This window comes from Athalia rosae, chromosome 7 (genome assembly GCF_917208135.1).
Source record: "Athalia rosae chromosome 7, iyAthRosa1.1, whole genome shotgun sequence".
Taxonomy (NCBI): Eukaryota; Metazoa; Arthropoda; class Insecta; order Hymenoptera; family Athaliidae; genus Athalia; species Athalia rosae.
Genome location: NC_064032.1, coordinates 9,945,891 through 9,971,897, shown reverse-complemented (window position 1 = coordinate 9,971,897; position 26,007 = coordinate 9,945,891). Strand labels below are relative to the sequence as shown.

The window sequence follows — 26,007 nt, the reverse complement described above, 5'->3', positions numbered from 1 at the left end:
AAAACAACAAAATCATCGTTCGTATGATAGTTGATATACGTTTTTTCACCATTGATATTATTGCTACAAATATTGCTATTGTTATAATAATTGTTTTTAATGTTATTACCGTTATTATTATTATTATTATTATTATTATTATTATTATTCATGTTGTTATTATGATTATGATTATTATTATTGCTGTCGTTGTTGTCGTTTTTTCTTTAATCATTTTTATAAGTATCGATACCGATTTTGATTAATATATTTACGACTAATGATTTATTCGGAGAAAAAAAAAAGAAGAGAAAAAAATTCCGATGATCTCAAATCGAAGGGGGAAAAAAAAACAAAAATGAAAAAGAATAGAAAATCTTCTGTGGTGGCAAACTAGGTTATAATTTTTTTAGTTCATTCTCATCTCACTCACACTGTGATTGATCAATCGAATAGTTTGCCCTGTGGTTTATTGATTATAAAAATTATACACACACGTATAAATATATATGTCTAGATAATATAAAAAATATTTCGTTAGTTATAGTTGCGGCAATAGTTAATATAGTAGTGATAGGTAGTAGCAGTAGTAATAATACTAGTAGTAACTATATACTAATAGCGTAATGGTAACAGGGCAGATGACGACGATTATAAAAAGTTACGCGAAAGATAAAGGGGAAAATAAAAAACATAAAGAAAAATAATAATAACAAAAATGATAGTATAATAAACGGATAAAATAAATTGTGAACTAAACAAAAATATATACATAATAAATTGAAATTATCAAAAGTATTAATGATAATGATATAATGAAATTATTAATTTTAATAAAACATGAGGATAATTGACTAGTCTTTTATAATGGACCAAGCATATTATTATAATTGTACGATATACCACAATACCCTATATGAATGTATAGTATGAGCGATTTTGTTTATTTGTATGTTCTAATTAATTGTGTTTCAATTTTTCGTTTTTTTTTTAATGGTTTTGTAACGAATATTTATGAATAATTATACATACCATGAGATTATATTTTCTTTTAATATTTCTTCCTTTTACATGCTATTTCGTGCTCAATATATACATATACACCGTGCGTGTCTAGTGAAAGTGCCAGCGATTCGCGCATGAGTCGAAATATTCGAATTTTTCGGTCTCCGAGCGAGCCCGAACCTCGCCGAAGTCAGCGTAGTCAGCAGCGTAGGCGCTTTGTTGCTACGTGTCACATCGAGGCCTGTAGATTACAATAAGACGCCTACGCCTGTGGCTACGCTGCTCGGCCTCGCTCGTAAGCCGAGGAATTCGAATATTTCGACGTATGCGTGGTTCGCAGCCACTTTCAGGAGACGTTCACGGTATATATGTATATGGATACCCATATGCACTCGATATACATAATTAATACTACACATTACGTAAAAGTTAGTCCAAATATCTAGTAACGATGATGATGATAATAACAATAATAATTATGATAATAATAATGCTATAATAACGATAACAACCATATGATTTTACGCGATTAATGGATTAGATTTCCTTTTTGGGAAGAATAAAATGATTTACGAATAATGTATGTGTGACACATATATCGTTGATTACTTTATCGGAAATTATAAGAAACAGAAATTAACGAACAACAAATTTTCGTGACGCACCGTTCGAATCATCTTTTAGCAAAAATCTAAAGAAAGTTAGAAAAAAAAGAAAAGATAATCGCAATATATGTATTGCGTGAATAAATAAATATCGCATTTCGTCCAGATGACCAATCCAAAGAAACGACCAAATATAAAAACGAAAAGGAAATTTTTTTTTATGTATGAACAGTAGAAACAACGATTGATTATTTCAATTTTACCACTTTATTTTTTATAATTAATATACATTGAAATAATATATTTTGTATCCAAGAACTATACTGCGTTACACGTAATAATTTCGTTGCTTTTTTGTTTTTTGTTTTATTGTTATAATCAACCAAATAGCGGTTTCGACGATTAATTTTCTCTTTTTTTTAAAATTCTTTATGAAAAAAAATATATTAGAGAATATTCTCACATATGCGGTCACGTGATAAATGATATATATATATATATATATATATATATATATATCTACATGAAGTATATATACGTAGAAATATTCACACGTAATGTAATATGAATAATGAATAAATAATATATTGAAAAAAAAAGAATAAAAAAATTACACACTCAAACAATTTAAAATGAATTTGAAACGATCATTACTAATTTCACTGTAGTATTGTTATTTTATATTCTGCTTCCACAATTATTATTTTCTTTTATATATTTTTTGTTATTTCCATACCATCGTGCGATTATTATTATCATCATAATTATTGTAAAAATGAAGCTGCGATTTTCCGTCGAGAATAATTCAAATTAACGATACGAGAGTGTTTCTCTTTGATCTTTGTCATGAAAAAATCTGCGGTCTGACAAATGTCTCAGTACACACTCTCCGATTGTGTCATGATTATTCAATTATTATTAGTATTAATATCATTATTATCGCTATTTTTTTATTTGCATACCATACAGAATAAATAATTCCATTGTAACATCAATTGTAATAATTTTATAATGAAATTGATACGATAATAAGATTATTTTTATGTGAATTCATTGTGATTTTAATGGTATATACCAGTTACATGATATATGTATATATATATATGTATGTGATGGGTACATAGAAATATTAGTTACATCATTTTTTCATGTATATCTCGTGAATTATTTGAATAATTAGTTTTTTAATTATAATTAATACTATTAATATTACTGATAACACTACTACTGTATGTACGACGACGAATGTACTTCATTTTTATTATTTTTATATTGTTGTTGTTATTATTATAATTGTAATTACGATCATAATTATTGAACTATATATACCATGAATGTGAACACGAGAAGAAAAAGAAAAGAAAAGAAACTGCCTGCATACAAATATGAAAAATATACGTGTCTTTTATATACTATATACATAAATATATGGAATTAATGAAACATTTATTTATCAGATTTCCCACAATTTTTCTCTATTCTACGTATAACCACTGCAAGGTGTAGTGCGAATTAATGAGATCTCATCAACCGTCGTAATGAAAATCATTAGCGTCAAGGAAATAAAAATTCTCTATATCGGAAACGAATTACGGCCTAACGAAACGAGAATGTTAAAGATTGATCTGTCGTACATATTGTATGCAGATTCATCTTATACGTGCAATCATTTACTTCGGCTCATTCGCGAATTAACATATTCGGCGTGTGTATGTGTCTCCCGAACATCCATATGCATATTTTGGTAGGATATGATAACATTTCCATAGTTATAATGCAGACGTTTCTCGATTTCAATAATACATGTGGATGTTGAAATGTATACGTGGATGTGATGTATAATCCATACCAGTTCCACTCTTCGTTGACAAAATCTATGGTGATCTGTGCGCGCCTGTGTGTGGGCACGGTGTGCAGTGACACTAGGGTATTACGGTACAGTGCATTTCTATCGACGTTGGCTGACCCTCTGAGGGGTTTGAAAATTGCCGCAAACTGCTGCTGCTATCCCTCCATCGATGCACCAGCGGCAACAGCCACACGGTTGATTGACGTTATTGGTCCCACCGCTGACACCAGATTACGTTTCCATTTGCATACGTACCTACCTACCTTGTAACACTAGAACGAGACGTGTGTACGTACCGGTGGATTTCGATATGGAGCGACAGATCGGTTAGTATGACGGAATATTTCGTTGTTCGCGAAAAAAAATTCGTGGCGTATTGAGATTCGAGGAATATTAACGAACCCGAGGATATTTGATTAGCGAACGGAGTGCTTGAATTGGAACTTGATTTATATCGGCTAATCAGTTTGAAACGGCGGTACGGAATCGTCACGTAAATAGACCTGATAAAACTTCTGATCTTCATTGAGCTGGAAGACCAAAATCTGCGATCTACATCGATCTATTGATGCCAGAATAATCGCCAAGTTGGCGATAACTCGATCGCTCAATAATTCTGCGAAATGATTTTTTCCTGATCGTTGACTTTGATTTCTTCTGTTACGGAAGAGATATTACAAGCCTCGGAGCGAATTTGCCCAACATCTTGAACACAAGCCTCATCGATATATATGCATGATTATTCATTCTATTCGTGAACGGAATATAAGTAACATACGATATTGACCGTGTGACCATGTATCATGTACTTTCTGAAATGCTTGATGTGTTAGTTTGATGAAAAGCCTTTATCGATTTCATTCTAACACATTTATTGTAGAGAAAGATTTTCTGAGGAAATAAATTCATAACATACGTGATGATAAGACACAATTGATGTGTTTCCCTACATTTCCATCCCCAGAAAGACTTCTTGAATTGAGTGTTTTTTCGACATGAAACATGTACATCGATAACATTCTTTGACAGAAAAAAACCACGACATCAGGCCCTAAATGAAAATAAATTGTCGCGAGCATGAGTATAATGAGGCATACATGCATGCATGAGATATACCAGAATGTTTTGTCGCCTGTCATGTTCTCCTAATACTTGAGTAAACTATTGGCCATAGTTTACCTTTGCATTCTTGGTGTTAGTATTCTAGAGCTCTAAATCATCAGCTCCGGGTTGTGTAAAAGCATAAGTAAATGATTGAATGCACAGGCAGGCATTCAATGAGTCCTGCAAGGAACAAGTTGCTCTCCTTATCATGATAGAATTGAATACATAGGATTGAAGGCATGCACATGATGAAGCGCCCGGATTCGGAATACCTCCTCGAGTATCCTGTTCTCCTAATACGAATCTCCACTTTCGCACAAACTTTCGATTTTCAGGGCCGGCATTCTAGAGCTCTCCATCATCGATCCCGGTTTGGAGCTTCATTGAACGAGCAAAGACACAGGCATGCATGCAGTCAGTCGTGCAATGCATCAGTCGCTCTCTCTTTCATACTAGTAATAAATAAGCAGGATGGAACGCATCCACCCGAACAGGCACCAGGTCTCGGAATACCTCCTCGGGATTCCTGTTCTCCTAATACAAAATTTCGATTTCTGCCGAAATTTTTATTTCCGGATTTGAAATACCTCCTCAGGTATCCTGATCTCCTGATACAAAAGAAAAAAATTTCAAAAGAGATTCTATACACAGGATCGATTGCATACACAGAATGAGGCACCCAGTCTCGAAATACCTCCTCAGGATTTCTGTTCTCTTGATACAAAATTTGGTTTCCAGCCAAAATTTTTATTTCCGGATTTGGAATACCTTCTCAGATATCCTGTTCTCCTGGTACAGAAGAGAAAAAAAAAAAATTTTGAATGCGATACAAAACACAGGATCAAATGCATACACGGGATCAGGCACCCGGTCTCGAAATACCTCCTCATGATTTCTGTTTTCCTGATACAAAATTTCGTTTCCAGCCAAAATTTTGATTTCCGGATTTGGAATACCTCCTCAGGTATCCTGTTCTCCTGATACAAGAAAAAAAAAAAAAAATTTGAAAGAGATTCTATACACAGAATCAAATGCATACACAGGATCAGGCACCCGGTCTCCGAATACCTCCTCGGGTTTCCTGTTTCCCTGATACAAAAATTTCATATTCGGTGAAAATTTTTATCCCTAGGATCTACATCCAAAAGCTTGGAATTATTCTCTTTTCTTCGTACGGAAGACTTATTGAATAAACAGACAGGCATATAGTCAGTCTTGCAAGAAACCATTCGCTCTTTTCATCACACCAGGATTGAATAAACAGGATTGCAGGCATCCACATGATGAGGCATCCGGATTCGGAATACCTCCTCGGGTTTCCTGTTCTGCTGATACAAATTTTCATTTTCGCGCAAACTTTCTAGTTTCCGGGCCGGTATTCTAAAGATCTACATTATCAGTTCCAGGTTGTGTGAAAGCATGAGTGAATGATTGATTGCACAGGTAGAGATATGCTGAGGCCTGCAAGCAACTAGGCGATTCAGCTCACTAGTTGAGGAGGGTTGTAATGGATAGTAAATCAACAATTGTCTTTCAGTTGTAGTTTAGGTTTATTGATCAATTCACATCAAAAAATACATGTTGGGACATTGTCATGCCTCATACGGCTGCATTTCGACAAAGCCATTCACCTATCTATGATCATAATGACTTCGAATGGTGTGCTCACACTACTCGCAATATTACTTACGATACTTCTACATCGATCAACATTGGATCAATAATTTGATCGAACTTCATAGAGTCGAAACTCGCAATTAAAAATTAAAATCTTTACAGCATGTTCATACATTTATCATAAAAATAAATAGATCACTCATTTACACAAATTTTTTGCACCAAACTCATGATGATAGGCTTCGCAGACTTTTCGAGGACAGTCCTGTATTTTGGATAAGTGGCCATATTGTTCCGTAGGTTCCATATATCTACGGCAACATGTTCGTCATCTGAAAAACAAAATTGAACGGAGGTGAGTATACGTGGTGGATGAAAATGCAGCTGCGGAAAAATTCAGTAATCTTTAAAAATTCATTTCTCAGTGTAACTCATTGTGAATCGGCAGATTCTTATTTTTTACGTCGGACGACTCATTGAACAATCGCACAATCGATTTCAAGCATATCGATTTCTTCACGATCTGATCATATAGAACGCAAAAAATCTGAAACCTACAACCTGCGATCTTCTTTGATTGTGGTGAAAAATCAATTAACAAATTATTTTATCACCTCTAGTGTATTTCCCTTCGTCTCGTTCTCAACAACATTCTTGAACATTGTTGAACTTTGTCGCGGAAATCTTAACGCAAAGCTCTCAAGATATTCTTCGCCGCATATCACAAGCGTTAACCGGAAGAATAAACTCCCAAAACGCATTTCACTAATAGTTTCAACGAAATTGAACCCGCGAAATTTCATTATCCCTTCGCTCCCTAATTGGGTTTATTGTATTCCCAACGAGTATAGGTGTCTCCCAAGCATTCCTTCGTACAATACATGCCTCAATAACAGAAAGTAGAAAGCGGGGATTGTCGGGGTAAAACTGATAAAATTCCTGATTAGATGTCGGCGTAAAAGAACAATGAACTGGTAGTGGCACAAAGAACCTAATGCCACGCTGCAGGAGCGATACTTATTCTTATAGGTACGTATATAACGGTATATAGGGTGCGCGTGCCTGCATTCTGCAATGTATTATAGTAAAACTTTAACTCCATTTTATCACCGTGGATCGCAACCACCAATCTATTTCAAGAAGATCGTTCAATCGTGACGAATTGCCTCCTCCGAAGATCATCGGTATTATAACTATTCGATATATTACATATTTTCAAACACGAACCTCCGAGGATCAAAATGGAAGGCTAGTCGTGGTTAATATTTCCTCTTTTTTTTCCCCCGTTTTCCACATCACCGTCACCAAAACGGCTGGGTCTGAAAATTTGCATATCCTTACATTAACATAAAACCGCGAGTCACGCCTTAAATAATATTCCATTACCATATATACCGAAGCAAATTATTCTCTCTCTTTCTGTTCGTGCAGAAATGAGTTATACCGCGAGTCAAAAGGGTTAAATTACGAGCTATGCTACAATAATTAATTAATACCATGCGGGATGTCAAACACCGTTTTGTCGTCCTACGATTCAAGTGATATTAATTACATACCCCATTACTCCCCGCAAGGAACGACACACCCCCGTCGAACCAAAGCCCTCCCCCCCCCACCCGTTCCACTACCCCCCGCAAAAGAAAGAGAAAAAAAAAAAAACTGGACGTCAGCTTACAAATAATGAAAATCAAATTTTCTCTTCCCTATTTTATCCGATTCATTTCACATATCGGTTTTTTTTTTCATCCCTATTTTTCGCTTATCCGATTCCGAAAGATGAAAATTCAACACATCCCATCCGATAAGAGATAATAGAACATGGAAAAGCATGAAAGAATCGAATTTGAGAATGAAAGGGAAGAGACTTTGCATATTTTGAAATAATCTTCACCTTATAATGACAAAGTCAACATCGCAATGATAATGATAATAACGCATCGCGCACACGCGAATGAAAACGCATCACCCGTATATATCGGAGTTTTTGATTCACCTATAAATTGATGGGGTGGGTACGTATGCGCGGATATATTGTACTTGGTGAACGTAAAAAAAATCCCCGCGGGCCGTATACGTTTTACATGTAGATATATAAGTATGGGGGTAGGTAGGTACGTACGTATATACGCGTAGAAGGAAAATATGGACACGCGACTGCACCCGTCGTAAGCGTACGGCGACGGTAACTACGGAACTATCGCTGATCCCCGACACGTGCCTTGAATGCTGCAATCAACGCGGATGAGTGACGTCCCATTGGGCATTCGACGATACCAAACGCGATATTTATAGCCGATTTTTCAAATCAACGGGTATATAGAGTAGATTAGTTTTTTCAACCATAGGAAAAAAAAAAAAAGAAAAAAAACGTAGGAGAGGAAAAAAAATCACGTGCGTATGCTATCTGTGTGCATAACCACCTCTCGCTAAGCTTTACGTGTTACACGTCCGCGCGACGATCGACGGAAATAAGAAAATAAAGGAGGTAAAGTGCTTTCCGGATCACAAGGGGAGACGGAGACAAAAATCACGATTAAAATCGATAATCGAGGAAAATAGAAAAACTGCGTCGAGCAAAGATATACATATATATACATATATGTATATGTATATACCTATGTATATGTATATATATATATATTTTTTTTTTTTGTCTCTCAACTACGCGGGGAAATAATGAAAATTGTCGCTGATTTTGAGGGGGTATTAATATTATCGGAAGCTTCTTCCAGCTTCTGGTTCACCGCAAGTATACGTACCGTATAGATTTTGTGTGTGTGTGTGTGTGTGGGTGTGTAATAGTAGATGTACGCCTATATTATATATACACATAACTATAACTACCCGCGGGTGGTGCGAATTCAATTGAAAAGGATTTTACCCAGGAGCACTTTGGGGTGTGGTAAGCCGACATGAAACCGTCAGAGGATCCTAATAACAGGGAATTATTACGGTAATACGATATCCAGCCTACTCTTTGATGGCCGTATGTACGTCGTCTGCACAACAAAACGTACGTATTCAAAACCACCCTAAATGGAATAAGATTATATTCATATTCAAGGTTTTACCATCGCCCCGCGCCTCGACCGAAAGCGCGACGTCCTCATCATATCACGTGATGCACTTTTTCGGTTAATTATCAGTCCCCCACCCGGAAGGGATTATCTCGGTACCACTCGTAACGGGGACTCGTTCGTATCGTCGACTCTTCGTCACCCAATTTCGAGGTACACCGCGATTTTCTTTTTTTTTTCTTTCATTCAACAAGGTTTCCACATAAATTTCGAAAAAATAATTCCCAGTTCAGATCGTCGCATGAGATATCTGTATGGATCAGACTGGTTGCCTACCAGATCGTTAAATTATACAATCGTCGATAACGCACCAGAGTTCAATTCTTTTCATAAAATATACTTTTCCGTAAGTGAATCCGCAGTAACGCGCTAAATAAATAGCTACAAAATGACTTGAAATATTTTCGTTCCCTCATCTTATGGGGTGGAAAGAAGTCGAATTATTTATAGAAAGTGATTCCCAGTGGTTTAGTTTAGTTTGGTTTGGTTTGGTTTCGCTCGGTATTATGGTATGGGGTGTGTATTGGAAGGCCAATTGTCTCCTGCTGTCAGTAGCACACCCCTTGTCGCTGTCCGACCCACACGCCCTTCGGGCGACCCCCGAGAGAAAGAGCCCACGCGTGACATAGAGAGAGAAGCGCGGAGAAATAGAGAGAGAGAGAGAGAAGTGGTAAAGGAGCGACGGACAAAAAATATTATATACCTTTATCAAAGAGGGGGGGTGAATTACACGGAAGAATGGATGAAATAATTACACGTATAGTAACTGCTTTTTACCTCTTATACTCATAGCTGCACTAGACTCGATTATTATTATATACCTACGGTGTTCGATCTAATCGTTAACTTCGGGCCGGTCAACGTCGCCTTTACTTATACCGTCGGATATTCCTTTTTCTTTTTTCCTTTTTTACCTTACTTCCCTTTTTTTCAACGCTGTACGACTCGAATAGAACTAACTAAAAGTGACCTGACAATTAGGGAACGGGATGATCCTGTGAACTGAACACGTGCCCGAAGGGTAGAAACGACAGCTAAATCACACCTTTTATACCTGGCTGTCAGTTATCTGTACGATCTTTACTTCTTTTTTTTTTTTTTTTCTCTCTCTTCTTACCTTATTTTTTATCATTTTTAATGTTCCGTGCGAAGGGTATAATTATTCATATCGGAAGGGTTATTAAACTGCGTAACTTGATGTGTTCGGTTTTTTTTTTTTTGTTTTTTTTTCATCATTAATGCGAATAGTTTATTTTTTATTTCACGTATCTTCGACGGGCGGTGATTTTTTATACTGTTTAGATCGGGGAAGAAGTTTCGACAGACCATCGTCGAAATTTTCGGAATATCCTGACTCGGGAAATTTGAAGAGAGACGTCGAAGATAACGACGATGACGACGGCAGAGGTTCTTCTTCCCGACTACCGAAGTCCACCAGACGTCCTTTCTTTGACACCGAGGAATTTTCGAAAATTACAATGTTCGCTTTTTCCGTATCCCGATCGTAGTCGTATTCCCGCTGGCGATAAATATCAAAATCAATATCGCAACAACGAACACCTTTGCTTCATCGACTTACCGAGGGAAAATGGAACCTGTGATTTTCCGAAGACGAGGCTGCAACGGAGTCGTCGGGAAAAAATCCCGGAACCCTAACGGCACCAGATACCAGAGATTTCGACACCCTCGTACCTCTGACCGCCTCTTCGTCGTCCTTCGGAAAAACGACCTTGGAAAATGAATCTCGATACGCGGGAATGTCCTGCTCCTCATCCGGGACGTCGAATTTTAGTTTTCCGGTGCCCGTCCGATCGGATTCTGGACCAGAAAGTCCCGGAGGCGGTGCTGGTCGCTTACCAACGAAACTGATCCTCTTCATCCCCTTAGCGTAGACTGAACCAAATGAATAAAAGCCCCTTTGAAAATGTGAGTGATTTCGGGTCGCTGGTTTTTCCAAAAACCAAGTTTCCTCTAAGCTATAAGTGTTTTCTGCATAATCTATGATTTGTTTTTTTTTTTTTTTCTCAGGATTTCTACATACCCGACGACTTCCGTCTCCTCCCTGTCCCGTGGCCATTTCTAAAAAACCTGAAGAATCCTCCGTTGTGGTTGTTCAAATAATGTACGAGATCCCTCGGGTCATTTGGACACCTAACGTATTCGTTGTAGCAAATCGAAGGATCGCCTCTGTTCGTGTAGCCCAATAGAGCCGCCTTTCCAAATCCCAAGACCGGGGAAGCCGCCTCCAAGTTATAAGCGGTCAAAAGTCTGTTTGACAAAAGGAGAGAAAAAAGAAAACAAAAAACCACTAATTTAAACAAACGAAGATATATTGTAATTTATGTATAATACATATGTAACACAAAATACACGCGAAATCCCACGTAGGATATATCAACGTGTAGATCGAATTCTCACTTTCACCTCATAACTAGGTACGGGTTATTCAGTTATTAGTCATAGCGATCGAAAGACAAAAATTTAGCCCACGTACGACGTACGTGAAAATATGTGTAGAAACTTATAATTACTTATTCGAAAATGTATCTATACGTATTCTCAAAACACTTACCCTAGTAAAGTGTTCTTCCCAAACTCTGCGAAACCCGAAGCTTTGTAATCACCATTTCCTGGGCTAGACCCCGTTGCTATTTCGCACAATAATCTCGGCACGCATTTCAAATCATCGTGTTGACTGATGGAATTCAGGGCGTCGATTAGTCCGAAACCACCCGAGTCCAATCCCTGCTGATATCCGGGAGGTAAAGCTGGAGGGGGATAAAATCCTCCGGGATAACCGAAATTCGGGTTCTGAGTAACCAAAAAATAAATAAAACGATGATACAATTTAGGTAATTACTCGAGTAGGGGAGACCGGGGCAAGTTGGAGGCTGGGGCAAGATGACGAATTGATTGTTTTTAGAATATTTTGACAGATAGCGCCGGGTAAGTTATCAAAAAGTGTTAAACACTCTTCTACGCAATAATATTTGCGATATAGCTAGCGTGGCAAGGTCATCCGGCTTTTTTACGGAGGCATTGTGGTTTCAGACGTGTGCGAAGTAATATCTGGAGCTCAAGAAAATAGTTGTATGCAACTACAGATAAGCAAGATCGGACTTGTGAATTAATACTTTATTTCTACACGCATATAGATCCTAGAGATCATAGAATCTCCGAATTTTCACCAATGTACTTTTTGTGGGGTTCTTTTTTTGCAAATAGTGGCAAATGGGGCAAGATGGTGGGGGCAAGTTGACGGATCGTCCTTATCGAGAACTTTGCATGTTGTTTAGTTAATTGATATTTAGGCTACATACGATTGTGCAGCTCATTGAATAAATTGATAAATAAATAAATGAATAAATTTATTCACGATTCAATGTTGGCATGTTCTAATGTCGAAGGAGCAGCTCAGTTCGTTTGCGACCAGTGTTAATTATCAGTATATGTATATCTAAGCTAAACTACATAAACTATGCGTATTTGTATTTTCATATCTTTTATGGATTTGAATAAACTGAAGTATATTTTGACGAAAAAAGTATTTTTTTCGGCCCATTAAACCAAAATCTAATATTCGCCATCTTGCCCCGTGGTCGGGGCAAGTTGACGAATTTGCAGAATTTCGGAAAAATGGAAATTACGTAGTTTGTGAATGACCGAATTCAATGTCAATTTTTTTTTTAATAGCTAACATCTCATACTTTTGAAAAATACCAACAGATTTTGAAATTCGCTTACAATCGATTAAAAAACCGCACTTGAAGCTTAACGTCTCCAACTTGCCCCGGTCTCCCCTACGTTCATTTTTGAATGATTGATTTTTTTTATTTTTATCCCAACCTGTCCAAACGTTCCATAATTAGCAGGATTGTAAAATCCAGCGGGTCGTTGTCTCGGTTTGGAATTTGTGAATGATTTTTCGCTGACTATTTTAAAAAGATTTTCAAGATCCTCGGCGGCGTTTGCAGGAATTTTTGAGTCATTAGTTGCGAGATCGTCCAGCCCTCTTGGAAAAAAAGTCACATGGAGAGTTGAAAAAAAAAAAAATAAATAAATAACAAAGTAAAAAAATAAAACTCACTTGAACAGATCCGAGACGGTGTGAAGATTTTTATTTTCCCCTGCAGGGGCAGTTTCGACAATTTTTAATCGCTCGACTTTGAAAACAATCAAAGTGAGAAAGAATATCTTCGGAAATAATCGCAAGTTCGAAAATACTTCCATAATATTTTCGGCGTTTATTAAATAGGGGAAAAATGAATTATCTCCAATAATTTTTCAATCGAACCACTGGGATCTATACGTTTCACATTTTACCGAACACGCGTAACTGGCGATGAAAACGCGAAGAGAAAAAAAAAGATGAGAGACGGTAAGAAAGTAGAAAATTATTTTCTTCGCTAGATGGTAATGACAAACGATGCAAACGGTCCACCGGATTCTTTCCGACTGTTTCAATATAAACTCTTGTACTCATTTCGAGACTTGTTTTGCGAATTATCCGCGTACGTATGAGCGTAGGTTGACAGATTGTATACGTGCACATAATATACACAGGTATGTATGGAAGGCGCACGTCAAGAGGTTCGAAAACTCTCTCTCTCTCTCAACGAACCTGGATTTGGACATCGCGCGTCACAAGTCGCTGCGAATTCGCAGTGCTGATGTATACTTCGTTTTTTCTCCCGCCTATGTTGGATGTTGCAAAATTACCTGTGCAAACTTATTATTCAGAGGCACATATTCTATGTATGTACGGTACCTATAATTTGCAGAAGAATCGATTTTGCCATCATAGACGCGTCGCGCCTGTTAAACCGAAGTGGGTACATAGGTGCATACAAATTATATACCTTCTCTACGAGCGACACCCCTCGTTAAATATTTCTGCGATTCTAGTCTTCCTCTTTTTCTGGTTTTCCATTATTATTTGTTTCTGTTTTTTTTTTTTTTTTTCATTTTTCCTATTCTTAATGGTTTTTTTTTTTTTTTTATACTTCTGCGCCGGAGACATCGTTCCCCTGGATATGAGGAGAGTTCGACGACCGATGTGTAATGAATTTTTCGCAGAGGGTTGATAAATTTGAAAACAAAAGAAACGAAGATTAGAAAATAAAATCAACAATTTTTTATAATCAATTTTCATACATTATACACATATATGTATATACACAATTCTGTACTCTGTACAAAATTTCTTTTTCACATTGCTGTACATAGGTTAATTAATATTTATTTGGCGTACGTTACTCCTTTTCTACATCTTCTTCTTTGATTTTATTATTTTTGTCTTTCTTTTCTTTTTCCTATTCGGTCGCAAGTAATTTATTACGCTGTCAAAGTTTCTGCGCAAGTTTTTCCTCGTTTGGACAATTGATGACATAATTTAGGACTGGCTATAATATCGCCAATGAAAACGCTGAGCAGATAATTTTCCTTCATACGATCCGTCGACGATCTGTACTGGCTATAAAATCAAATCGAAAACAAAATTTGGAAGAAAAAATTTCATGCCAAATAGAACAATAGAATTTCAATGGAACGGCGATGATTCAATGTCTGTTCATTTTTTATTCTCACCTGAAAACGTCGTCCCAATCCAAAACCCTCTCGCCGCTCTGTCTTTGGAGAGCCTTAGTCGCGTGTTTCGAGCAAACTTTCTCGTAGATGCAAACATTTTTGCCAAATTCTTTGACCAGACGCTTTTCCACTTCGATAACATCCAGGGGGAGTTGCTCGTGCGCTGGATCGCCAACGAAAGACGTCGAGCGTCGGGAACGACTGACGTAAGTCTCTGCACCGGACAACGACGAGTAAGACGGTATCGTATTTTACGAGAAGAGAGAAAAATTGAAAAATTGAAAAATTGAAGAAAAAAAAAAAAAAAAAACACTGAAACGAAATGTCACTTACCTGGATTTATCGAGTAGGCTAATTTTTTCACAAAATTCGTCACTCTGACCGCAGCTATTATGAACGGAAATCCGATGAGTTGTACCGGAACTTCAAACGCCGGCTCCTGAGGACTCGGCGCACCCGATACCGTTCCCATAATTATAACGAGACAAATTCCCAGCGTCAATATAATCCTGAGTAACTCCATTTTTCAATGAATAATCCAAAGGTATCGACGATCTGTGCGCACGGAAACGAAGAAATGAACGAATCGTAGAAAGACAGAAAAAAAAACAAAAAAAAAAACGAAGAATCAAAACGATCCACTCACTCGGCTAACGAAATTCTCTCCCGATCGCCTCGACGGCTTCGTTATAAATTTTTAATTGTCAATTTGCGGAACGTAAAAAATCGTGGGCGTTTCGGCGGGCGACTAGGAGCGCGTGGGTTTAAAAAATCGATCGAACGCTCTTTGGTTTTCGCAATGGAAGAGGTTTTTTAATTAGAATTTATTTTTTCTTCACTAAAGTAAAACAAGAAATACACTTCCACGAAGAGATACGGAATACCGAGTGGTATAGAACCGGTGCAAAGCTGAGAGTCGAAACTCTTCGTCTACAACCTCTACGTGGTTTCAATAAGAGAAAGTAAATTTCCCCCTACGCCGTCGCAACCGATGGCACGGCCGTAGCCGTCGTTCGCTACGCTGCAGCAGCAAGCGATTCGACGCAACCTAATCGCCACCTCGAAAAAGAAAAAAAAAAAAAAAAAATACCCGCGAGGCAAAACCGTGTCGGTCCACACGTTACGCGGTGTCGCAATATAACGCACATACCGACAAACTTCACTCTCACGATTGACGCACGGCACACCTATTGAAATGAAATCGAAATCTTTACCATTAATATTTTATTGGATATAAACTATAAGACGAGGCGTAATCTATGCTAAACGCTATTTAACAATAAGTGAATACGAATTCAAATCTTTATATTTAGGTGTGTATGTATGTACATGTATGTGGCATTTCTTGAACATGTTTCTTCTTTCTTCACTTTCGCGAGATGAAGATTTGAAATGTAAAAGAACGAAACAATTTTTGTTTTTTACGATTACATAAAGCGAGTATATGATACAATTATTTATACAATGTGTAAATTAAATGCGGCTACATAATTAGATTAATGAAAAATTGATGCTTAAATTAATTTTTTTTTTTCTCTAATATGCATATTTTATATGTAGAGGGTGTGATTTTCTTTTCTTCTTTTTTTCGAATGCTTTCCGAATGAATAATATATACCTACGCTATATTCTAACGAATTATTACAAATTTACTATACAAAATATACAATGAAAATTCGAAACTTGTTACAAATTTTTTTTTTTTCTCCTTTCCTTAAAGTTGACGTTGATCGTTTTTTTATTATTATTCATTTTCATCGTACTCGTCGTTGATTCCTTTGCTCTTTTTCTCTGCACTCCGCGTTGTCAGAGAATTGATTTTGTCGCGTCCGATCCGCGCGTCATAATATACATTTTTATTTATCAGACTAGCTTCACATTGAAATATCACTTTGGACATATTAAAATATCGACACTAACCGAAGCAAGAACGAAATAAAAAAAATAAAACAAAAAAAAAAAAAAAAAAAAGGAAAAGAAAAAGAAAAAGGAAGGGGGGAGAAGAAATGGTACGGGTAAAAAATTGGCCGTTCATATTTAACGCAGTCTGACTTTTTTCATCATACTCAACACGCTTGATCCTGGAAATGGGCAAGTAGGATAAAAATTGTGACATCCTTGTCCTTCGAGACCGGATATGAGCTGTCCCATATGTGCAGCGAAATGATATCTCGACGCTACTTCCGCCGTTGTACTGAGACTGGTATCCCTGCGAAACGAAAAGATGAGGGAATCAAAAATTTTGCAAATGGGAATGCGAAAATTGTAGAAAATAAAAACGATAACAACGACGGCGATAACTGATCGGGAAAAGGAAACGAAAATAAAGAAACTCGGTATTCCAAACGAACCGAGGAATCAATGCGTGGGGATTCTTTCGTGGAGTTTAACATGGTAAAAGTAGGTATTAAGCTTCTATGGATTTTTCCCATAATAATCCGCTTACATTCGCGACCGAGTTCGTAAACGTATGTACAGAGTATGTATGTGGAGAAGATATAGGTGAATACGATTCAGCGATTGCTCGACTACGTAGGAGAAAAAGAACGGCGGAAAATTCAAAAAGCTGGAAAACAAACACCCAACTTGTATACGGGAAGGAGATAACGCTCCGAAACTATTCTCCTGGCTGTATATCATCGTTCTTTTTATTTTCAAATTTCTTTTCTCACTCATTTTTATCTCTCGTTCGACTACCACTCCCGTTTCTAGGATAAATTTCGAATACGGGTCAATCGATAAGTCCGAACAAAAACCTACGTTTCACGTGGTCATAGGCGACTTTATTTTCTCCCAACGTTCTATAATATCGAGACAATATCCGCCATCGCGAAAGATTGAACTCAAGAGGCAAAAAAAAATTCAAAACTTTTAAGTAAAATCCAAATTTAACTTGACCGACGTCGTGTGAATCGCAATGAAAAATTCATACGATCTATAATAAGCTCATCCTTGACGAATTCTGTAAACATATATGTATACATATATATATTTTTTTCCCATTTTTTCAACCAAAAAATATCGCTTCGAAACACCGCAAAGTTTTTCCCCAATGACTGAAACGACAATAAGGACACAAGCTTCCGAATTTTAAGGACGACGGTTTAACGTCTTATCTTATCTCAAGTTTACTTTAAAACCGGATAGGATTTAAAGTAGCGCAAATAGCGAGGATACAAGTATAGGTAAAGTTGTGTATACACGTGTACATAGAGACACACCGTACGTACACACACACACACATGTACATTTTATACTCGCGAGGCAGGCGAATGGTAAGAGAGCAAAGTCCGCACCTACATTTATATCTCGTGCTAACCGTTATCTGATAGCTATTGCAGCTCAATTCCAACTCTATAGGTTTGTACCGCAACGGTATTATCATTATTATTATTATTGTTACTATTATCATTATTATTATCATACAGAACAGAAAACTGCGTTGTACCGCAGAAACAACTGGAAAATCAGATAGCTATCCAGGTATACCCATGTATCGTTACATAGCTGCACATATCCTATGTATATGTATGTATACCTGCTGCTGTTTTATTACAACATTTCGCGTAACACGCGTACGTGATGTATGGGAACAACGTCCTTATATGTAGCGGGTGGCATAGGTACCGTACCTCTTGAATAAATGGACGGTACGTTCTATCTGCGTTCGTATACCGAGGGATCAAGATAAGGGTAGGAAGGATGTAGGATATCCGAAAAGAGAAAAAAAAAAAAAAAATCACGGGAGGGGCATAAAAATTGAATAATAATTACGTCGAAAAGAAATTGGTGCTGATAAAACTGAAATAGAACAAAGAATCGGAGGAAGAGAAAAACAAAAAAAAAAAAAAAACGGATCGACAGTGAAATTCGAGGATTAGGGGGTGTTCACGAATTGTGAAAGACGACGTGACCCGCACGTGTGTAGTAAACCGCTTTTTTTCTTTTCTCTCTTTTTCCATCCGACGAGAAAATACATATGGTATCGATATGAATATAACGTGACGTACGCTATACAACTTGGCGGAGAAAGTTCGTTTATAATAACGAGAGAAGCGTTACAATATTCGTTACGTAACAGAAATTTTCAGACGAAAATGAAAGGTATTTTTACGCAACATCTGCGATTCCGCATCCACTTAATATATAGATATTTTGTAAAATAAGATCGAACGATGATTCGCTTGTACATACGATTATCGAGAGAGGAAAATTCACCCAATTTCATAAATAGTAGTCGAAACAAACGAAGCGTGCTTAGAAATATTTGAAACTGCAACAAAACGAGGATAGAAAAATCGAAACGAAAAACGCCACTTCCTTTTCACGCAGAGTTTTCGATTAATTAGCCCTTCACCGCCTCGTTCATTTGAAATACCTGTACTACCCCAAGACATGTGCCGACACATTGTACACTGTAAAATTGATTACCCTAATTAGAAAATTCTTTATCCGAAATACATTAATTTATACGTATAGCGAAGTAATTAGCTATAGTTTCCCAGTGAAAAACGGCCTCGCGCGACACTGCAATTATTTATATACTACCGCACACGTACACAGCGTTCGAAAGACCCGAATGAAAGTTGTTCGGTGAAAGTTGCCTGCTTATGTATTAAACGTGTTCACGGGTGTATATATATATATGGATGTATATATATATGGATGTATATTATGTACAGAACATTTAACCGACGATTTTTATTACAGACTTTGAAAGAGGAAAGTAAAAGTTAAAGGGAAAGGGAAAGGGAAGAAAATAAGGTGAAATGGAAATTACTTGAGTGTTGAAAACTTGGCGAAAGCATTTCTTCAATTAGCGTTACATACCCAAGTGTATGTACGTGTGCATGACGGGGACGTTAAAATATCCAAATATAAATTACACACGCACACACAACACGCACACATTTTACAGCGTCCTGGGTTTTTCGCGTCTATTACGCGAACGGGATATCGGCTCGTACGCTCCTGGCGATCCCTATATTACCGTCATTATTTCATATCGTTGGACAATTGTAGTTTGAATATATTTATTCGCAATTTTCCGGATCACTCAGCCGATTTATATTCATTACATCTATGCCACCGGAAACACCTTGAAACTATAGCATTTAGCAAAACGTACATTAATATATGTGTCGATGAGGTTATTGGTTGTTGCGGTTGTTGTTATCATTATTCTTGTTGTTATTATACATCAGCCACGATATTTTTAAGTTCATAGCGTTCGTCCGGCGAAGGTCAATAACCAACACAATCGCGAGATCGTAAATCCGTCGCACACGTACGCTTATTGTGAAAAGATCATTTCGAGAGAGCGAGAATAATGAAATAAATGAAAAATTAACAAAGAAGGGAATACAACGAGGACTGCACTTGTTGGTTCTGTCCTCGCGGGATGATCGACGCGTGCGAAATGCGCGTTTTATCCTTGCTATTTCAATCTTCGTTACGCGGTGATTCATTTTTTCGTATTTTGTTTTTTTTTTTTTTTTTTTGTCATATTTGTTTTGCCCACGACATCGGGGTGACCGAAGCGAGAGAACGATGCCCGATGAAAATCGGAGGCTGCGGTGAGTCCGGAGTTTCTATTTTTCGTAACTCGTGGAAATGAATTTTCGATTACCTTCGAACGACGCAAAGTGTGGTTGTTAATTTATGGTGATTTCATAGATTCTTACCTGATAAGATTTAGCAACGACCTTTCCGTTTCACTTAGCTGATCCTGATTCGTCGACGCTGTTAACTCGCAAATTAATTTCGGAAGACAAGCAGTTTTTATCGTGGACATTAGCTTAGCCTTAGCCGAAATTCCTGTAAAAAAAAAAAGAAGAAGAATCGGATGAGCCGATGAATTGTATCGTTATACAGCTTCTGGATTCTTATATTATCGGAATTTTTCTCCGAATCGAAAATAACAAAATCTGCACGCACGAATGTGCTGCAGCACACGTTACAGCATGCGCTTTGAGATCGTTCTGTGTAAGTACATAACCGTGTAGGTAATACTATTTGATGTATATGATGTACATAAATTTACGTACATGTTACATTATTCAAGAGTAAGCAGCTTAGTTAAGTACAAAATTACGTCAGTAACGTTCGAATCACGTACAAATGAACACACTGTAAACACATATATCTGCTATACATGTTACATACACATTGTACATTAATAAATGAATATACATATATACTATGTATATGTAATATCTATGTACCTATATACGTTGTTGTATTTATTATTACGTATTTATATGTGTCACGGGCTTTTTACTTTTTTTCACTTTTCTTTTTTTAAATGACGTCTTTCAATGCCGAAACGTCTCAAAACCATGCAGTGTATTTATATAAAAAAAAAAAAAAAAAAGAATCTCACTTCAGTGCATGTATTGTGTGATGAAAAAGAAAAAGTTCTTTTTTATTTTTTTGAATCACGATTCTTGTCGAAATATATTTATTTTTTCAATGTTATAATAAAGGTAAAATAATTCCGAGGTGACGACGTGCGTGGGCTATTTAAAAAAAAAAAAAAAAGAAAAAATGTTTGAATCGAGGAAATCCGCAAATCTAAGATCACGATGAAAGATGAATATTTTTTTTTTTTCTTCTAAAATAATTCACATTCGAAAAAACACTTGATGAATATTATCATGAATATTACCTATGTAGCTAAATTATGTAAGAGAATTTTTTTTGCAACGTAACAATATTTATTATTACTGCAAAATCAAAAAAATGTATAACCCATGTACTAGATTTTAATGCATAACCACGAAGTTCGAAGACTCTTGTCGGTCGCGATGTCAGTTTTATTGGCAGTTTATTCATTTTTTTTTTTCTTCTCTCTTTTTTACCTTGTGCTCAAGATCAAGATTCGTATAATATACATACATATAGAATCCTTCCGTATATATTGTAAATGTAATTAAGACAAAATTATTCCCGCTCGGTTACCTTGAACTTAGTTAACTATACACGACGGATTGGTTACTTTTTTAGTTTATTCACTTCCTTTTTTTCTTTTCATTCCGTTTTCATAAATTTTAATCGCCTCGATCGGCGCGTTTGTTACGTAGGTTGTTCAGGTGTGTTACGTTAGAAACGCTTTTCATTATTCAAAAACGGCGATAATAAGTTTTTCATAGTGAGAAAAACAAGAAGCAAAAAAAAAAAAAAAAAAATACCGACAAACAATCCAAGTTGTGATTAAACGCCATTTGAGTATATTTCTTCCCAGACAATTTCGTTATTCCTTTTCTCATTTTGTTCATCCAATGAAATATCGATGCGCCACAAAGTACGTGCGTATTTTTTTATTTTTTTTTATTTTTTATTTTCTCTTACCATTTTCCTTGAAAAATTGATCGGCGATTATCTCATCGCTCGGAGGTACGTCGTTCTCCGACGAATCCTGACTCTTCTGGGGAACGACTCCAGGTCCGGATAATTGGCGACGTTTCAATGCGGTGGTATCGTTCTTATCCGCATTAGTTCCGAAAATTGTTGACATCAGAGATGTGTAATCACCGGCAAACACGAGAAACATACCAACAAATATTACAAGTCTCACCGTCCCCGTATCCATTTTCCCCCTTTCTTTTCTAATTTTTTCTTATTTCTTTTTTTTTTTTCAACACGAAAAATTGTCCAACGATCTTATTTATCGAATTATCAGAATTTTCTTCGGAAAACACACTTCGAAGAAAACATCAGATCGCAGGGAAGTTGCGCACGTGATCGTTGTTACGTATACTTCCGGTTTTCGTGACCCCGGGGGGGCGAGGGGGGACGGGAGAAAACAAAAAGTTTCTTTGATAACGGGGGTGTTTAATTTTTGCGGGGATTTATAGCGAAATAAGGCGAGAACAACCGGCGAGTCTCGGAGGCAGAGTATGACTGGGATGTGAAATGAATGAGCTGAAAACACCAGTTCGCCTTCTCTCGCTTTGCGAACCAAACACACGAATACATAATGTTTATGTATTACTTTAGACGGGTGTACGTATTTACACAGGTAGTTTTACGTGTGTGTGTGTGTGTGGGTAAAACGTATAATACGAAACCACTGCGATCGGTATGCCCCATGCCGATCGGAGGCGAATAAATATGAGAGTAGAGACAGTGAAAGTTTAAAACCAAACGGTAACGCAAACCTTCGTAATAGAGTAGGTACACTTACGCATGTATACACCTATGTGCACGGATATGTACCCAAGCGCGCACCAAAAAAAATGGCTAAGATATGAAATTTTATCGATAATTTTTATTTTCGAAATTACTGCGAGGTGAAAGAAGAAGAAGAAAGAATCGTTCGATTCCTAGAAATATCTCGCCACTAATCTTCCGTGAGAAAAATCGGCGCGATGTTCAATAGAGCTTTTGTGAACGCGGAAAGATTTTGAAAATCGTTAAATTTACGCCGATGGTTGATCCGATCCCGGAGACCGTTTGAAATTTTGATATCGTTGACGGCGAGGTGGTCGGAAATTTCGCTGCAGTCAGCCGACGCTTGATAACTTGAATCCGATTTTTGGAGGGGCGGGGGGAGGCGGAAGTGGAGATCTCGGTGTGACTCGATGTCCGGGTGGCCTGGCGGCGAAGGTTCCGTACTTCCGTGGCGGAGGTTCCGGCGGCAACGGCGGTGGGAACGAAGGCTCCAGGATCTGAGGATAACGCGTTGATCGGGATTTTTCAGTTTTCGAATGAAATTTTTCACTTTGCAGGCGTAAATGAGTTATTGGATTTTTTAAATCTTAGAAAAAAAAAAAAAAGAACAAGCAACCTTAACGTCTTCCGGCTTTTCTTCCGTCCGCATTTCACCACCTTCGATAAATAATTCGCCTCCGTCGGGGGCGGAATTAGCTGGGGGGACGACGAGTGAACCGGATTTGCACTGAAAATAAACTGAGGCGTGTAAATAGCGGACGCGAAATTTCGTAGAGATTGTCAGAAACGGAAATAGTCACGCGTACGCGAATTTCAGGACACTCACATTTTTGAATACCTTCTCAAGCTCGCCGATTTTTTTCTCGGTAGTCGTCAACGCTATCCCTAATTTATCCAACTATGGTGGAAGAAAATTTACATGATAACGAGAAATTAAAATCGATGGTAAAAATCCAAATTTCACTTGATTTTTTATCAACGTCAACTCACTTCGTTCACTAAATATTTTTCCGTCTGACGTTGGATTCCTTTCTGTGAAAATATTGTTTTATTATTTTCTAAAATTTAGTTCGAGACGATTGATTTTTTTTTCTTTTTTTTTTTTCGTTTTTTCACGCCGATCATCTACTCACAGTTTTTATAACGACTTCCTCGTACTCGACACGTTTTTTCTTGAGTGTAATCAAGTCCTCTAGTTTCTAAATTCATCCAATGGTCATTAATTGTATTGAATAAAATGACAATTTTCATTTTACAAATTCCATTCGATCTAGGGGAACTCACAGCTTTATTGTCCGCCACGGCGGAACACATTTGTTCGTTGATTTTTACGATCCGTTTGATAACCTGATGCACAGACAGGGAAAATAGGTTAAAAAAAGAAAAAAAAGAAAAAATGCCCAAAACTAGTTTTGTAGAATAATTATATTACCCTGTCCGCGTACCAGATCCCGATATAAAACAGGCAATAAACGAGCATGCAGACGACCAGATTGTCCAAAACATTTTCGCGAATGAATGACTGTTGAAGGTTAGAAAAAAAAAACAAAAAAAACGACGGATTTTAATCCAGTAATCGCATGTCAGGGAAACAAGGACGTTCTTTCATTCTGTTTTAATAATTACCTGGGGATCGTAGAGATCAATGTATCTGAGCAACGGGAAAGATTTCGTCAGTCTGTAAAAATAGTCTTGTCTTCTGTAGAACATTTTGTCCGAAAATAGGAAGAAAAAAAAAAAAAAAAAAAACCCTAACCGATAAGCGAATGAAAAAAAGAGACGGAACCGACCGGACAAACGACTTTTCAAAATATCCAACTGATAATTTTTTTCCTTATCATTTCGTCGGGCATTTTGTTCGGTGTTTTTTTTATTTTTATTTTATTTTATTTTATTTTATTTTGTTACTTTTTCTTTTCTTTACACGGGCGAAAAAAATTAATAACGAAAATTGACGTCCCCGTCGAAAGTTGAACGCGTTTTTCACGAAAAAACTATAGCGGTACGGTCCGAAGTTGCGAACGATGCGAAAAATATTCGATACTCGAGCGCGTGCGGCGTGATGTTTATTTATTCGGTTTTTCTTTCTTTCTTTCTTTTTTTTTTCTATTTTTTCATATTCCACCCCACCTCCGAAGTCGGGCCATTTACAAAGCGATAATTATTCCGAGTGTCGCGTTTATGCCGAATTTCCAGTGTTTAGACAGTTGACTCGACTGCGCGCGGATGCCCGTTAACGGAGAGCTCAAGCACGGTAGCGTTAGAATCGTAGGAGGATTCGCATCTAGATTTAAGCTTGGATTTGGTCGTAGGGGTGGTTTCGGTTGAGGTTTAGCTCCGGGTTTGGGTTTCGGTTCGGGAACAACTCGGTATTTAGTTAGTCAACCCTGCCCCCGGGGCATCATGGGAGCTGGCAAGTGCCCCCGTACGTCCTGTACCTCCGTATATATATATATATGTATAGTATATAATAATAACGCGTGTGTCGCCGAGATCGTAGATCCAAGAGATAAACTTTGGGGTGAGATCCAGAATTTCAAGAGAACTTCCCTTTCATGTGCTAATCTATATTGATTCAATCAAACGCCAATGCGACAATAATTGTTTTCATTGAATTTATTATATCGTGTATAATATTATTATCATCGTCATCGGGATCGCGCTACGTTAAAACGTCCGATGATAAATAAGGGACGGTGGATGATGAACCCAACCCGAAATAGGAGCGGGAATAAAAATGTACATAAATAACCGAGTATGAGCTTCGAACGTCTCGACAATTTGTTCGACCTGAGTGCGCGTGCGAGCGCGCGTCGCGTTCGCGGCACGAATTTTTTCTTCGCCCCCGAAGAGTAAGACCGCAAAATCGACTCGTGAAAACTACGGCGATTACCACCCCCCCCCTCCCCCTTAATTTTGCGGTGGCGAGTTCGCGGCGCACACCGAATAAATAAAATATAGAGCTAATTTATTCGAATTTGTTTCATGCGTTATTATATAATGGTAAGAAAAT

General features: G+C 37.3%; 4 protein-coding genes across 6 annotated transcripts; all 4 read right to left on the bottom strand.

Moving 5' to 3' along the window:
* Positions 1 to 6,100: 6,100 nt before the first annotated feature.
* On the bottom strand, positions 6,101 to 14,215 carry LOC125501644. 3 transcript variants are annotated; one of them, XM_048657918.1, is made up of 8 exons: positions 13,324 to 14,215; positions 13,083 to 13,248; positions 11,809 to 12,047; positions 11,278 to 11,504; positions 10,816 to 11,207; positions 10,563 to 10,755; positions 7,387 to 7,478; positions 6,356 to 6,491 (listed from the first exon to the last, which is right to left on the bottom strand). In XM_048657918.1, the coding sequence occupies exons 1-7, from the start codon at positions 13,464 to 13,466 to the stop codon at positions 7,396 to 7,398; spliced, it is 1,443 nt and encodes a 480-aa protein (XP_048513875.1). In that variant the 5' UTR covers positions 13,467 to 14,215; the 3' UTR covers positions 6,356 to 6,491; positions 7,387 to 7,395. The 3 variants fall into 3 exon arrangements, with proteins under 3 accessions (XP_048513874.1, XP_048513876.1, XP_048513875.1); XM_048657917.1 differs by lacking the exon at positions 7,387 to 7,478 and having other exon boundaries at positions 6,101 to 6,491; XM_048657919.1 differs by lacking the exon at positions 7,387 to 7,478 and having other exon boundaries at positions 6,108 to 6,491; positions 10,816 to 11,129; positions 13,324 to 14,207.
* A 169-nt stretch (positions 14,216 to 14,384) lies between these two features.
* LOC105691094 lies at positions 14,385 to 16,216 on the bottom strand. The gene is made up of 4 exons (XM_048657920.1): positions 15,469 to 16,216; positions 15,156 to 15,377; positions 14,823 to 15,036; positions 14,385 to 14,709 (listed from the first exon to the last, which is right to left on the bottom strand). Exons 2-4 carry the CDS (start codon positions 15,343 to 15,345, stop codon positions 14,571 to 14,573), a joined length of 543 nt encoding a protein of 180 aa, XP_048513877.1. The 5' UTR covers positions 15,346 to 15,377; positions 15,469 to 16,216; the 3' UTR covers positions 14,385 to 14,570.
* Positions 16,217 to 16,360: 144 nt separating this feature from the next.
* On the bottom strand, positions 16,361 to 22,743 carry LOC105691123. The gene is made up of 3 exons (XM_012409408.3): positions 22,173 to 22,743; positions 20,507 to 20,639; positions 16,361 to 17,031 (listed from the first exon to the last, which is right to left on the bottom strand). Exons 1-3 carry the CDS (start codon positions 22,411 to 22,413, stop codon positions 16,860 to 16,862), a joined length of 546 nt encoding a protein of 181 aa, XP_012264831.2. The 5' UTR covers positions 22,414 to 22,743; the 3' UTR covers positions 16,361 to 16,859.
* Positions 22,744 to 23,071: 328 nt separating this feature from the next.
* On the bottom strand, positions 23,072 to 25,770 carry LOC105691121 (formin-like protein 2). The gene is made up of 8 exons (XM_012409404.2): positions 24,621 to 25,770; positions 24,427 to 24,516; positions 24,279 to 24,341; positions 24,128 to 24,193; positions 23,985 to 24,026; positions 23,821 to 23,892; positions 23,611 to 23,721; positions 23,072 to 23,491 (listed from the first exon to the last, which is right to left on the bottom strand). Exons 1-8 carry the CDS (start codon positions 24,702 to 24,704, stop codon positions 23,327 to 23,329), a joined length of 693 nt encoding a protein of 230 aa, XP_012264827.1. The 5' UTR covers positions 24,705 to 25,770; the 3' UTR covers positions 23,072 to 23,326.
* Positions 25,771 to 26,007: the final 237 nt, after the last annotated feature.